Source organism: Phalacrocorax aristotelis, chromosome 8, assembly GCF_949628215.1.
Source record: "Phalacrocorax aristotelis chromosome 8, bGulAri2.1, whole genome shotgun sequence".
Lineage (NCBI taxonomy): Eukaryota > Metazoa > Chordata > Aves > Suliformes > Phalacrocoracidae > Phalacrocorax > Phalacrocorax aristotelis.
In genome coordinates, this window is record NC_134283.1 from 24,056,560 (window position 1) to 24,072,484 (window position 15,925).

Genomic DNA, 15,925 nt, shown 5'->3' on the forward strand with positions numbered 1-15,925 from the left:
CAAGCTGCCATCCTCACACAGCAGAATACACATTTAGTCTAGTTGCAACTTATCATTCCTGCAAGTACAGAGTTGTCACTTTCAGAAGGGACCCAGACGGGTGATTTAAGAAAATGTAATCAGCTCTCAGGAGGTATCACCTAAGTCTCTTGTTTATACCATCATTTAAAAATAGCCAAACCGTGTGGAATACAAGCTTATGCTTCTGATCCAGAATTGTCCACAGCTGTGGCTTACACCCCACAGAACTGCAGCTTTTGCCTGTGCACAGAGCACTGAGGAAACCAACCCAGCAGCCATATTCATGGGTGCACAGACATGAACAGAGTCCTAGCATTTGAATGGGCAAAGGGGTGAAAGTATTAACATTAAGCAAAAAAATAACAGCATTGAAGGAAAGAAACTGCCAGAAAGGAGACAACTGAGGAGACATCCAAGCTTGTGAGCAACTATTGCCATCAGGACAGAGGAAAACACAGTCCTGTAAAGCGGTCAATGACCACCTGCTGTACACAAGCTACCCTGAGAACTCACACACCCTGAAGGTGATTTGCCAGTGAGATGTATGGTACTCATCGGTACTGCTGAATCCAGAAGGCAATGCAGAGATGGGCAAATCAGCAGTGGCCACGTCAAAACAAAGAGAAGAGGTCCCTGTCACCTGGATTAGCTTGTGTGGCACTTAACTCCAGCAGAGTTTGGCTGCCTGGGGAGATCAGGACTGTGGAGGAGAGGAGATGATGACTGGGTGCTCTCCAGCTGCTTCATTTATAGAGGTATAGGACAAGCCAAGACCTCCAACACAAGTGGTATCATCTACTCTTTGCGCTTTCTGCTTGGCAAGGGCACTTCAGAGCAAGGGAAGAGACAGCTTAGGAGCCTCTGTATAGAAGAGGATATGCACTGGTACCTGTGAGCAGCGGAAGCTCTGTAATCTGTCAGCTAGCTGCAGCCCCAAGAACCTACCCAAACAGGCAGCAGAGCTTGTGGGAGTGTAGCTTGAATAACCCACACACCCAAACATAGCTAGTGAAATTCAGGTTACAAATAGGCTCTGAACACAAATAGCCATACTGCATGCCCTGGGAGGCACGCTTGTATTCGCAAGGTAAGTTATTCCTGCCTTGTACCAATCAGCATCAAAACATCAATACTTTCTGTCTTGGACTTGTACAGCTGTGAATCTGGACTTCCTCAAGGAGCCAAGCTTTCTCCTAGGAGCCTAGAAATGATCGGCTGTAAACTTACATAGTTGTTTCTAATGCAATAGCCAGAGCTGAACACTTACTTCTACTGGGCTTGCGACAGCTCTCAGCATGGCTGGGACAGCTTACCTACCATGTACTCCAAGCCCTACATTTTCAGTTAAGATTCCCTGTTGGCCACCAGACTCAAGTTACTACTTAAAACTCCACTTTGTGAACATATATCAGTTACTGGGTGGTACCTTTGATAATTTCTTCCTCTAACAACGACAGAGTGGTATAATAACATTTTGACTAGGACACACACAAACAGATCCTCAGCAAGCTGTGTCACTGCCCTAGCAACCTATTTTATCTCAAGCCATACATTAAAAGGAAAAACTAAAAAAAAAAAAGGGGGGAGGGTGAAATCTCTAAACAGAAAGTTGAAAACTTCCAGGATCAGCCTTATGAAGAGTCCCTGGGTCAGCAGGAGAAGCACTGGCATGTTCCCAACATACATGTGGCACTTGAACAGCCCAGCTGATGTCAGTGAAACACAGACAAACCAGGCCTGCTTTAATTAGCCCTGAAAGGTCACCACATAGCACTCCTCTCATGGCTGTTTACTTGATGGAGGCAATATGCATCTCCCTACCGAGAGCTGTCAGGGCAGATGCTGCTGCAGGTTACTATTCTAGACTCTGCAGTAAGTCTCTACATGAGATTACGTAGCACTGAGACTACCACCGCCAGCATGACTGCAGCTCTGGCTATGCACAGGGTACCACCCAGCAGGATTCAGCTTGCTGGACCAACTCCAGAGGGACAGAAACAGCATGTGCTGCCTCACAGTGTGCAGGGCTGCAGGTGAAGCTGTCCATGGGCCAGCTGACAAGCTGCCTCCTTTCCACCACCACCAACCTGGGGTCCTTTTCTGGGTGTTTGGTGTATCTGCTGAAGCTGCATCCTACAAGGTGTGTAGCATAACGCTCCAGCGCAGATAGAAATAAAAAAGCACTGTCACATAACATGGAATGAAAGAGATATCCGAACAGTGCTAGCTTTCTAATGGCAACTGCTCAATTAATTCTCCACCACTGACTTAATGACTTAGGGTAAAGATTCACATGGGGGAAGCAAAGATACCATTAAAATAGGTGTGGCTGATAATTATATATCCCTTTCGTGTATCAGCTTGCTGCTGCCAGCCAGAAGGATTTCAGTAGCACAGGCAGTCATAGCTGCACCCAGACAGAAGGACCTCTGTTTTGGGAAGGAGTAATACCACTCGGAGCTACCCAGAAATCAGAAGAGCCAGTGAATATGCTGCAGCCTAAGGCAAGCAGAAAAGCTCTTAAGATGTATTCAAGACTGCTCAGACCCCTGCTACCATGCCCACCAGCAGCAGAAGACATGCTCTCCAGACTCTGCCACCCCACAGTCCCCAGGTCTGAAGGATTCCAGCACAAACAGGTGTCACCTGCTCCATCAACTGCACTGCTGTAAATAGAACATCGCAGCACAGGGATTAACTTGGGCTGAATATATAGTGCAGCAGTAATTACTAAGTTGAGAGGCGAGTAACAATATCTACCTGTTGAACTTATTCCTTAAAGTTGGGAGGAGATCCAGCACACAAGCTTTTCATTCCTTCTCATCTAGAGCCTATTTACAGGTTTCTGATTTACACGGGGAAAGTAAGGTGAAGCCAACCTAGGTGAAAACTCTGAACTCCCCCCACAACTCTCTAGGAATTGACAACCCAAGATCACAGTGCTCTTAACTGAAATGGGAAGCCTCCCCCCCCTCCACACTCAGGCAGACTCACCTTAAAATCTGTGTTATTGATGTACTCAAACACCAGAGCAGGGGTCTTTGACTGCAAGAGAGAGAGAGTCATTGTTTAAAACACCCTCTTGACCTTTCTTTGCTCCAAGAGACCTGAGAAAACTTATGCTTCCTGCTCAACCCTCACTGTGGAGAGTGGGTGGAAGCAGAAGAGCAAGAGAAATGCAGCACTGTTCCCACAGCAGGCAGAGAGGCAAGCTCTGCTAATAGCCCGTGCAGCAAGCACCAACAGGGCATTTTGGCCAGTGCTGCTCCTCCCCCTGCCACAGAGCAGAGACAGCACTGGGTAAGGCAACAGATGACACCAGGTGCTAAGGCCTCGCATCCCTTCGCAGGAGGAAGGTCAGCCAGGACTGCCAATGCTACAGCAGTGTCATTTCCCCTCCATGGCTGTCAGCAGGCTGCGAGTCACAGACCTCAGCCAGCTGCTAGTCAGAGAAAACTTCCCAGAAATGGGGTGATCATGGCAATGCAGATAAAGGACATGACCTCTGGTCGCTGGGCAGGACAGCAACCAGAAGGATGAAAAGTGCTTAATATCCAATTGCCCTGGCAGATACTTATGTTCCAGAGACCATACAGAAGCTGGAAGGCTACAGGCTCTGCTTTCTTACAGAAAACTTGTAGGGTTACAAAACTTCTTCCCCATCAACCATGGGAAACTCACAGAAGACACAGAAGGGGTGTAAAAGAGCCTGGGGAATACTGAGAAGAACATAAGCTCATCCAAACCAACCCACCTCAGGAGACCCTAACAAGCTGGACAATGCTCACCCGTGGCTGGCACAAAGGCACAGGCAGCACCTAACCTGAGCTGAGAGCATAAGTCACACGGCAGTGCCTGCCCCATTCCTGCAGCCAGCGGGGCAGCAAGCCCACCACACACACCGCAACACACAGGCACCTACCACCGGATCCTTGACAGTGTCAATCAGATTAATGATGTTGGTGCCACCACGCAGATTCTCCAGAATCTTAACCTCGCGTTTTATCTTCTTTTTCTTCACTGGCTTAAATAGACAAGAGAAATCAGAAGTGAGAGTCCTTTCAGAAATTAACACCAATTTCTGCCACTGATTTTGACTGGCTCACATCACCTCCTTTCTTCTCTCTGCTCCCACCCTCACAAGTGAATATTTTTAGCTTCAAAGAGGAGACAGACACCTTGCAGGATTTAGGATTTCCTCTCTCATCAGTGAGAGCTTTCCACTCATCAGGGGAAAAATCAAACCACTCCTGACAAACTTAATTGCAACTCCAGTAACTGGTTAAAAGCACCTTGGACTGCTATGTGGACATCTGGGCACACTCCTATTACACATTTAGAGCCACAGGATAAGCATGGTGGACCTCATATGTCAGCTTTTGTTTACCAGCACAAACCAGTCTTTTACTCCTTAATCCCAACCCATTTCCCAACAAGTACTTTAATCCAATGAAACAATGACCTGACAGTCTCCTACACCAAGATTTCTAGTAAGCTCAGACACTGCTACGCCTAACTATCTGCACGTCTTTCACAACCATCCCAGGAGTATAGACCCAACTGCACAGCATGCCAACTGCATCCATATACCATATTTATTTTTAAAGCCTACAGACATTTTAAACAGTTTTGGACTCCTCCTCCAATCTGGCAGTCTCTGGAACTCCTATTGCAAAGTAAGCTTTTCTCTGGACATCACCCTGCAGAGAGTGACATAGAACAGCTGCTCCCAAGGCAGGGGATTGGAGGCTAGCGTAGCTTTTACACTCTGCTGATCCAGCAGTTCACTTCAACGCAAATGAACAATTTTTTCTGCAATTCATCCACTCCCAGGACAACTATAGCTCTGAGCCTCCTTGAAAGGTAGCTTAGAGCAGCCAAGAGGTGAGACTTTTTTAAACAAGCCTTGGCTAGTGCCTGGTGTGGGCATCACTAGTTGCGAGTCACTGAGTATAGCAGGTCTTTACTGAAGAGCTGGAATATGGCCTCCTGCACCACTGGTACCATTGCAGAGAGATGCAAAGACATCCTGCAGGGACTGGTGAAGTCCCTGCCCTATCTGCGAGATTTGCTGATGAAACCACTGCTCTCCAGACACCTAGTTTTCTACATTTGGCATAGTCTCATGTGTGAGGAGGGGAGTAACAGGGAGTTCCAAGAGGGTACCAGGCACCTTACCAAAGGAACACATGTTATAGGGTGCCTACGTGAAGGACAAGGAGCCACAAGAACTCAACAGCTCGCGCTTGCTGCCTCGCCTCTGCTGCAGCCTCTCAGTGATGGCTTCAGAGTGCCAAAGGGGCAAGTCACACTACTGTTACAGGCAAATCCAAGGAAATCTCTGGTTTCAGACCCCTCATGGGAATGTATGAGCACACAGGAGAAGGAACAGAAGCTTTTTACATAGTAGGAAAATACGGCATTTTTATAAGTGATAAAATATGCTGTCTTTCTAGGCTCTTCAGGTGGCTGAAACCTTCAGATTTGGATCGTGTCCTTCTCCTCTTCCAAGTTAAAAGGCAGGAGCTAGACATTCAAGCCAAAAGATGAGAATCTCAGCCCAAAGCAAAGTGCCAAAAATAACACTAATGCCAGCACAGGGAGCATCAGCATCTCATAAAGCCACTGTGGAAAACAGCAGCAAGGCCACCACAGCTGTCAGCCAGAGCTGGAGCCACATGGGGCAGGGTTCACTGGGGAGGAGCAACCAACAGCCCCAGGGCAGTACCCAGACATGGCTGGGGCTGGTGGGAGGTTGGACAGACAGGGAGAAGCAGACAGAGCCAGGGGACCAGCATAAGTGAGAGCTACGTTTCAGAACCTGAGAGGAAGATGCTTCATTAGGGACTAATTTCATTTATGTCAGCATGGGGACAGGCACCACCCTTGTGTTGCCCACGTGCACTGATCTTACCAGAAGGCCGCAATGGAATTAGAGGATATAATTTGGTTACTCTGCTCATGCAGCGAGGCAGATGCACACACAAGCTGTTTTCCAAGGAACTTCATAGGGAGCTGATCCACTGCCGTCCTGAAGGCACTCACTGCATGGCTTGGCTACCAACAGACATGCATCACAGCCTCTCTGCTGCGACATGTGCACCTCATCAGAAGCTGATACAGTGTCTGAACACTGCCAAGGGTACCCAAAGCCCATTTTGAAATACGTTTTCCTTTGTAGTGTAGTTATTTCAAAGGCCCTTTGCATCAGCTAGGTAGGGGAGGATATCCCTCCAAGATTTCCATTTCTCCTTCCATAGCAACCACCACTCCCACTGGGGCAGAAGATGTCTTCCAGTCCCCTCCACATGTTTCCACCTTTTTCAGAACAGAAAAATGATGCCCTGCATGATCTCCACCAAAAATCCAACCCTACCCACAAAACACTTATTAAAAGACACAAGCAGACAGAATCAGCAACTTTTGGGAAAAAGGAGAGAAGTCAGACTTTTTTTCATGAAATGCCTGTAGACGATCACCAACAGCCGCATCTCTGACATTACTGAGGGAAGACACTCCAGCAAACAGTGTGTCAGCAAGAAGAGTTAAAAGCTGCTCGCTGTTTGCATGTTTTCCTGCAAAGCTGCAGTAGTGCAGAGCTCAGGCCAGGCTGTCCACACATAGCTACACTACCTCCATGTTGGCTGTGAGCTGCAGCAAGGGCCCTGCCAGCCTCTAGGCAGGGTGGAGGTATGGGAAGCCCTGCTCATTGCGGGGTGGTAAGCACTGCATCGTCGGAGTACCCTCCCCACCTACAGCCAGCAGTCAGGAAAGGATACTCCAGGGATGAGGCAGGGAGAAATGCCATGCACTGAAGTAATGGCATCTTAGAGTAAAAGCTATTGCCTGGAATTTTCCTCAGAGAGCAATGCAGGGGAATGGAGGATTTCCTCATTTCAGATTTGCAGGAGAAAACAGTGGCGACTGCTGGCTTTCACCTTACCAGCCACACCACCAGCCCAGCTGCACACCACCTCCTACCCACATGATGTCCCATGCCATTGCTCCAGCCACAACTGCAAACTCTCTACGACCCAAGAGCACATCACTGGGGCTCAGTTTTCACCCAGTAACTGATTCCAAGCCAAGGCCCTTGCATCTGGTAAGTCAAACACCTTGGTGCAAACCACTCCAGCACACTGCCAGTTCTACACTGGAGCTAACTGGACACAACCACAAGAAACTGCTGACTTCCCTCCTGTCCCCAGACTCCGTTACTGCTGAAACTACAGGCAATCAGCAGCACATCCTCCAAGTACCAGGATTAAGTCTGGGTTGCTACAACTGTCTCTCAGAGTCATCCGATCTGTCTCTCCAAGGATGTTGACTCCAAACACGCATGGATTAAATGCGAACTAACTGAAGCTATAATGGCCTCCAACCATCTGCCTCTCCCAGCAGGGGTAGCTTCTAAAACACCAGCCCTTGTAGCCAGAGTATTTTAACAGTACTCCTTTAAGGCTATTAAACCAGGCTATGAACAGCAGCATTTCAGGTTGTGTTTCCTACTGCTCAGTCCCCTTGCCCTGGAAGAGCAATTTCCAGCAGAGGAATGGAACAGGCACCAAGACAAAATTAACTGCTCCTGACTTTGATCTGGCTGTATTTGCAAGGCAACATTTTACACAGGTGCGGACTCCAACTCCATCTGTTCCCACAGCAGAAGCATTTCAAAGCTTTCCTCCATGCTTGGATTCTCCAGTGACCACTATGAGTCAAACCCTCACTGCAGCCTTTCCCTCCAAGACAGGCTCCAACAGAGTGCCCCATCTCTATGCAAACACCTATTTCCATTAAATCTGTAAAAACTTGACAGCTTGGAGACTTCTGTCACATTTGGTTGAAACTGGCCAACCAGTGCAAAAACTACGGAGGGGGGGAGAAGAGGAGGGGGAAAAAGGCTGACAGACAGCAGGATTGCATAAGGCTCGTTTCCATAGGAAACCAGGCTAAAAGACACGTCTCATTTTAACTGTGTCTACACTGGGAGGGGTTTAATTACTTCAACTGCAGCAGTACCCTTAGAACAACAGGACCATCTAGCACAAGCCAGTTTTCCAGTTTCCCAGGAAACTGCTTCCTTCCTCAGGCAAACTGGAAGTGAGGTGGCTGTAGACAGTGGAGACAAAACATACAGCTCATGGCTGTCCACTACACTGCGTGCCCGGAGCAGAGGGACAATGTGACCTCCAGCCACGGGAGGATGGTCTCTGCTGGACCTGGCAGCTCTCACTTGACTGTCCCCAGCTGGCCACCCTTTGCTGCAGGTTTCTCACCCTCCCACCCAAAAAGATCCCATGAGGGTGCTTCAATCCACTTGAAAGTCAGGCAGAAGACACAGTGACAGTGGCCAATGCTATTCCAACTGCCTTTGCCCAAAGATGGGGGAGCATCATGCACACCATCCCTCTGCAGAGGTGAGCAACGGTATGAGGTAAGTAGTTGCTTTGCAGTCAGGTAGATGCAGAAGAAAACACCCCTCTGTGACCAAGAGATCAGATCCTGGGTCATTTTCCATGAGATCATGTAAGAAGGGAAGGAATCCAGCTGCAGCAAATGGCAGCTGGGAGAATTAACATTGTTTGCTAGAATAAACCTTTAAATATAAGGTTGCAGCCACCACTTCCTGTCTTGAACAAATAAATGGCTGCCTGGTTAATCACCTTTTTTGCTTGGTTTCTAAATCAAAGGGAGTAGACTTTTTTGTCAGATGCCTCAGTTCCAGCCTTCCCCAACAACCTGGGGATGCATTGCTTGAATTCAAGCAAAGAGAAAAAATAAATTAGTTATTCCAAGTTATCTGTGCATTTCCACACTGAGAAGTAAAACTAGTGACCAGGAAGGCATGTGAAATATGAGTTAAATCCAAAGCATAAAAATCATTCTACATCAGTTGAAAGCAGGCAGCCAGGCAGCAGACACACACTGCCAGCTGAGGAGCACATGTGCTATTCTGAAGGAGTCACAGAAGGTGCTGGGTTTTGCCCAGCAGGTGCTCTAAAAAGACCTGGGGTTAGCACAGCAGGGTGGAAGGTTTAGCAGTTAAAAGATACAAATCTGCAAGAAACTGAACTAATTTATTCCACCACCCCGTAAAGAAAAATATCTGTTCTTTGCTCACCAAACTCAAAGAGCCTGGAAACACCACAACACTTCCAGTGAACAAGCAGGGAAACCTCAACAAACAATGTCCAGGACCAGCAAAAGGCTTGACCGACACCCTTACGACAGGCTTTAAACATTTAAAAGCTGGCACTAGAAACTCATTCATCTCTAGCAAGTATTATCGAAAGGATCACAATAATCAGCCTATAAAGCCTGACGCCAATTGCTCAATAGGAAAATTGGCTCCAGAGCAGCAGTGCTTATTTTGCCAGACATCAGCTGGGAAACCAAATAATCGTATTTAAAAGAGCTACAAAATCAAGGAGCCCACTTATGTTAATATTTGGTTGGTTGTTTGCATCTTACAACTTCCATTGTGGGAATTCAAACTTTCCCGAGCTGGTCTTGAATTTTAGAAGGGGGGGGGGAGGAACCCTACTCTGAAACTACTAAAACACTTTTACTTTTTTATTTTAGGTTGGTAGAACGTACCAGCATGTTTTTTGAGGGCAGTGCCATTCTTTCCTGCAGAATGCCTTTCGTCCCCACATAGCACATCCCAAAACAGCCCTCCTGGAGCTTCAGGGCTGCCCACAATGCATCAAGACTCCTGAAGTCAACTAAAAGGAAGATGCACAAGGACCAAGCCCTGATCCCCACCACCACTGTTACAAGGGACGAGAATCACTCATTCAGTCTCTGCCCTAGGCCGCTGCGAACAGATGCAGTGCTGTAACTCATTCTCCTCCTTGCAGGAGCCGCAACTTTGCAGCTCACCAATTCCTTCGTGCTAGACCACTGTGAGAGTTACCAGCTGCATCTCCAGGCCTCTGCAAGGCACCCGACTGTCTCAGTTGGTCTCAGCTCCAAACAAGGCTGGACTCCAGCAGCCAACTGTGCCAAGCTCAGTTTGGGCAACTGGTGTTTAAAAGAGAAGAGCTGTGTACCCAGCTCTCTTGCAAAAGGGCTCATTTCAAGACTGCCAGAGGAGGAAGTGGGCCAGGGAGAGCTGATTCAGTGCATGCAAACACAGGAGGAGCAAGAGACACAGACAGCTACCAGGAACAGGCACTGAACAGTTTAGTGGAAGGTCACTGATGCAGTCAAAAGCTCCAGCCTGAGGGACCAACATCATCCAGTTGTATTTCCCTGTGCAAACCCTTCTGCACACCACCACGGGAATCATTTCAGCCCCCATCTAGAACGTGATGATATATGTGGGCTCTAAAGCTTTAAGAGACAGAAGAAAATTAACCAAAGCCACAGAACTACCTCCCCCAAATGGTTCTCTAGCTACTAGAATGATAATTTGAGTTCAGCACTGGAAGGACCTTGCAGCAGTGCCTGGTATGAGCAGCAGCTCTGGAGGGTTCACACAGCCCAAAAGGGGGAACAGGGAAAACAAACCCAAACAAACAAGAACGCGCTTGTGAAACCACGTACATGGTTGAAAGTTCCAGTTCATGGACTCAGCACAGAGGGACAAAAGCCACCAAAGGAGAAAGGGGTGATTTCATCATTGTTGCAGAACCTCCATTTCACTGGTCCCTCTCCGTGTAACTGCATTCTTCCCCTAACCTCCACCTGTGTGTTGTGCCTATGCAGATAGTAACCATACAAGGAGACAACAGTCTCTTTATGTGGTGGGTTTAATGCCTTGCAGGCAAGTAAAGTGTACATGGACACATACGTACATCAGGAAAACAGAAGGATTCCTGCACAGAGCTGACAATATGGTTGCTGTAATCTCTGCCTTGAGTGGACACTTGGATGGTGATAAACAGTACAAGGGAATGAACAGGCTGTGAAGGACACTGCAGCACATCTGAAGCTCACCAACAGCCATAATTGTAGGTAACTTTAACAGCAGCATTCTCACCACAAAGAATCTCCCACAGAAGTTGCAAGCAACGCGGAAAGCTTATCATTGGCATTCAGAGTGGCAACCTGCAATGCTTTTCACATCCCCCAGGAACACTGTTACCCCAGAACAGGGGATTCACTTTTAAGGCACGAGGAGACTGGCAGACACTTTGGAGCCTCATTAGCAGAAAAGCAAACTGAGAAGTTGAAAGAGACATCAAAGGTTGCAGATTGACCTCAGAGGTCCACCAGAAAATCTAAATCTATGTGGTCAGATATGAAAGAGCAGAGCTGTGCTTTAGATACCTGCATTGGATATAGATGATATATAACTCAAAGATGTCTTAAACTTCCTTTGGATGTGCTGAGGAATGTCAGGCCTCATCCTCGGAGTCAAACTTAGCATCAAATTTAAGCAAGACACAAAAGCATGTCCAGGACCTGTTCACACTTTCCCTCTTCCTGGCTTGGCCCTCCCCTAAGCATGCAGGAAGCATGCCCAGTGCTGTACTGAGGCCAGCCAGATGAAAAAGCCCAGAAGAGCCTCCTACACCAGCTAGAGACTGCAGAGACACAGCTGCTGGCTAACTCCATGCCCTACTACCCAGGAGGGATAGGAAGGTCAGTACAGTGCAGAGTCCTCCACTATCTACCAAGATGACTTCAGCCCCACAGCTTTTTTTGCTGAACCTTTGCTCCATGAACAGGTTGAAAAGGTGGGAATTTGCCCTCTGTCTCACTTTTCAAGATAAAAGCTTTTGGAGGACACTTTGCAGGGGGTGTCTGTGTGGCAAATTAGGGCTCCTGCCTTGCTGCTCTGCACACACTGTTCTACATGGCACATCCTGATGTCTTGCTGCAGTGGAGTGAGAAGCAATCCGCTTGCTTTGTTTGTCTTTTAAAAAAAGGGTTGCAGAATTTTCCTGGAAAAAGTGACATTAAGAGCATCATATTTGCAAAGAAAGGCACTTGATCCAGGAAATGGTAACATTATAGTCATCTGCATGATCAGTCATTCTGCTCCTTTGCTGACACGTGTTATGACCACAACTAGTGGCTTGAGCACATCCCATTTTCCTGCAGGATTACCCCTGGCCCTGTACTTGGGGTACCAGAACTGAAAGGCAATGTTTGATACTGGACAGGGAAATGGGGCATCTTGCTTTATGCAAGCCCAAAAGGCCTGGGGCACTGTGATACCAATCAGAGCCATTAGCTCCCTGGCCTTGTCCAATGCTAAAGTCTTCAAAGGGCACTTAAACAAACAAGGCAAGTGGCTGTCAGAAGAGGAAGAGCAGTTATCTCCTTCATGCAGCATTAGGCTAGGACCTATGCTCTAGAGTCAGCTCTGTTGAGGCTAAGGGACTTGCCCAAAGTCAGACAGGAAATCTCTGTGGCTCAGTTCTGCATCACAGAAAGGGTGATAAAATTTCCTGACCTCTCTGGAGGAGGGTACAAGATGTTCAGGTAGCACAACACCAAAGAAGGGGAGGAAAAAAAAGGCAGGGGAAGTACTTCCTACATGCTAACTTGAACTCAGTAAGGATAAGCTGCTTCAAAGAGCAAGGCTGAGAAGATATACCAGTCACCTCCCATGAGACACAGATATTAAAACAGTAAGTCTTGCTAAAAAAAAAAAAAAAATCACTCTAACACATAACATAAATTCTCCTCTCAAAAAACCTTAAAAAGAAAGGAGCAACTGTGCTAAACAGCCACATCCATTGCCCAGCAACAACATTCCCCTTTGTCCCACCCCTACAGCCACACAAAAGACCTGAAGACTTTTGGTTGCATTTCCCACCTCACAGGATCCAGCCTGAATTAGGAGGAACAGCCTCTTTGCTAAGGCTCCACTGTAGATACATGTAATTACATTTGCAATTAAGTTTGAGTCTAGCTACAGGAAACCAGATGCACCTTCCACAGATCAGAGTGATGTTATTACCACACTTCACAGGTTTTCATAACATACACCACACGGTCCTCTGAAAGTCACTTTTCACTGACCCACTTTCCACTGAGAAGAAAGTTCATCTTTATTTATCTGGACTTTCTGCTTTTCCTTGCTTACTCACATGAATGCTGTCTGCATGTTAATGCAAGTGAGGGGAGCCAGGGGAACTGGTAGCAACACCATCCGCTTCAAATCTGGGACAATCCAGTCCCTTGCTCGCAGGGCATTAAGACAACACATTCAGGCCCCAAGGAGAAGGAGCACCCAGCCGCCCTCAGATGACTGCCGCCAGCTGACTTAGAATCCAATGCTGACAGGCTCCCTATAGACATGGCAGAGTTCTGCTGCCACAGGGAGAGGAGAGGCTCTTTAGGCTGGGAAGAGGCAAGGAGGAAGATTTATGACGACTTTCCCTGCAGCCTCTTCTCAGCCTCATGGTGCCTTTCTATGTGGGACAAGACTCAGGGTCTCAGCAAACCAGAGCAGTTCTGAAGAGGCCATCAGGGCTCCAGAGCAGCATGCAGAAGTGCAGTTTCACCAGCCTAGCCACAAGCTATCTTGCCATTAAAACCCAGCTCTGCACTGGCTACCTTTGACTACTCTATCATAACAAAAACTCCCTCCTGTCCCTGCTTAAAAAGGCCAAAACCACATAAGCCGTACAAACAAGAGGGAGGCCCAAACAGCCTGCCAGAGGAACTCAGCTCAGTGAGGGCACATGAGGCTCACCACTCTGCCCTGATGTCTGGCTCAGCCACAGGGGCTCTCCTAGGCACCACCTTGATCGCAGCCAAAGCAGGGGTGTCTGCACCTCCTTCCAGAGGAAGACAGGAGATCACACCTTGCCTAGGAAAGGAGGCCAGACAAACAGTGACAAGTTCTCTGGGAAGCCAAGGAACATCCCAGGTAAGCAGGCACAGTGATAAAATAGGAATATCAGCAAAGACAAAATGAGACAGCTAGCCACACTATCTGAGTGGATCTAGCAAATGCCTTAAGGCTACAGCCCTGCAGAGAGATGTGTGTACTAAATAGCTGCTAGTCTGAGAGGCTAAAAGGGCAGATTAAGCTCAGACCCCCTTGCATGCCACGGATCAACATGTGCCCAAATTCTTAGAACACCCACGGTCAGACACTGGCTCCCATGTACTGTTGGAGAACAAGCAACAAGCGTTGCTGATCCAACAAATGACAGCCACAAGCATCAGCCAAGCCAAAACCAAAAGCACCCCAACTCTAAACTTTCATTTCTTTTTTTTTTTTTTTTTTAAACACCCCTGTCTACCCCCAGATCACCAACACAGATTGCTGCTAGGAGTTACCATAGCTTGCTGCAGGCATGCTGCTTCAGCGCCAACCACGGTAAGGCGTGCCCTGCAGTGGCTAACCCGCATTACATTCAGCAATCCCAAACTACAACCTGCTGCTGCTGCACGAAGCCCAAGGCCTGACCCCACAAGGGCCAACGCACTAAAATACAGGTCACCGATGTTGCCAAACTCCAGACAGCCTCTTTCAGTCTCCTCAAATTTCCATGTGTTTTCGGCCTGTCTGTGGTGAAGTTCTTTTCCACATAAGATCCTCTAAAGGACTGAATATAAAATTTTGCCTGCTTTTTTACTGCTGAGCCTGGCTCTGAAAAGGCCACTTGCCAGCTGTCTAGAGGTTAACAGAAGGATTCCCCCCTCTGGGCTCCACACTCTTGTTGACATGGCAGTCCCTGGGCTGTTTTAGACAGGAGTTGCCAGATATCATTTACCAAACGCAGGCAGCACATGCAACACCATTCAAATGTCAAGACTCACAGCCCTCCTCCTCCACAGGGGCTCTCAGCCCAGAGTTATGCTGGACAGGAGACATCAAAACATCACGACAGCATGTGGGACACCAAATCCATTTCAAAACCTACCATCCCAATGTCCTTAAGGAGAAAACATGGGTTTTGGGGTGAAGAAGAAGATGCAACAGTCCTTTGGCCCTGCCAACACAGCTCCTCTCCCCCTCGCTGCCAGCTGCTGCAAGCCCCGACACCATCAACGGGACACTCACCTTGAGAATCTTCACGACAACCCTCTCGTTGTTGGTAATGTTGATGGCCTCGAAGACCTCGCTGTACTTCCCTCGCCCCAGCTTGCGAACCAGCTGGTAGTCGTCCTGATTGCTGCGGGCACCAAGAGGAGAAAGGAGGAGGAGGAAGCGGGGGAGCGGATAACTGACAGGGCAACAGGGCGGGTGGGGGCCCTCTCCCAGCCCCCCCCCCAGCCGCCCGAAGTCCCCCCGGGGACACCCCAAAACAGGGTGGGGGGACGGGGACAGGGAGCCCTCCCCGTGGGCTGAAGCCCGCAGGAGGGTGCGAGGCCGCCGGCGGCCCGGGGAACGGAGGGGTTGGGGGGGGTCCCCGCGGGGCGGTTTACCCCCAGCTCGGGACGTGCGCCTCGTAGTCCCAGTACTCGCGGCTCCTCAGGCTGTTCACCTCGGCGTACACCCGCGCCCGGCTGCCGGCGGCCGGGCCGGGCATGGCGGCGCCGGGCGGCGGCTGCAGGAGGAGGAGGAGGGCGCGGGGCCGGTGCGGGAGACCGGCGAGGCGGGGCGCGGCGCGCAGGAGGGCGGCGGCAACGGGCGGCGGCGGCAGGGCCAGGCCGGAGCGGGGCAGGGCGGGGCGGGGCGGGGCCGGCCCGGGGGCAGCGGGCGCGGGGCCCGCGCGGAGCGTGCCGAGGCCCAGGCCCGGTGCCGGCGGCTTCAGCCTGGGCCGGCCCCAAGCGCCTCGCAGCCAACCCGGAAAAGGCGCCCCCGCCGCCGCCGCCCAGCCCCCAGCCGCGCAGCGCCCCCTGGCGGCGCGGAGGTCCGCCCCCTCGGCGCCAGCGGGCCGGGCGGCTGCCGTCACGCTTCGTCACGTCCCCCTCCCCGCCACCGCAACCGCCACTCACCCGTCAAGTCCCCGTCGCCTCTCCTCAGCCCACCTCGTGTCACCTGCCACGG

At 49.5% G+C, this 15,925-nt stretch overlaps 1 protein-coding gene across 4 annotated transcripts in view; it reads right to left on the minus strand.

Moving 5' to 3' along the window:
* CSNK2A2 (casein kinase 2 alpha 2) overlaps positions 1-15,601 on the minus strand; it is a 28,141-nt gene extending 12,540 nt beyond the window's left edge. For 3 of the 4 annotated variants that reach the window (XM_075102003.1, XM_075102004.1, XM_075102002.1), the window contains exons 1-4: positions 15,361-15,601; positions 14,996-15,107; positions 3,944-4,045; positions 3,016-3,066 (exon numbers count right to left, since the gene is read on the minus strand). In XM_075102003.1, the coding sequence (XP_074958104.1) occupies positions 3,016-3,066; positions 3,944-4,045; positions 14,996-15,107; positions 15,361-15,464 (369 nt within the window). In that variant the 5' untranslated portion in view covers positions 15,465-15,601. The remainder of the gene's footprint in view (positions 1-3,015; positions 3,067-3,943; positions 4,046-14,995; positions 15,108-15,360) is intronic. The other variant, XM_075102005.1, reaches the window with a different exon arrangement.
* Positions 15,602-15,925: the final 324 nt, after the last annotated feature.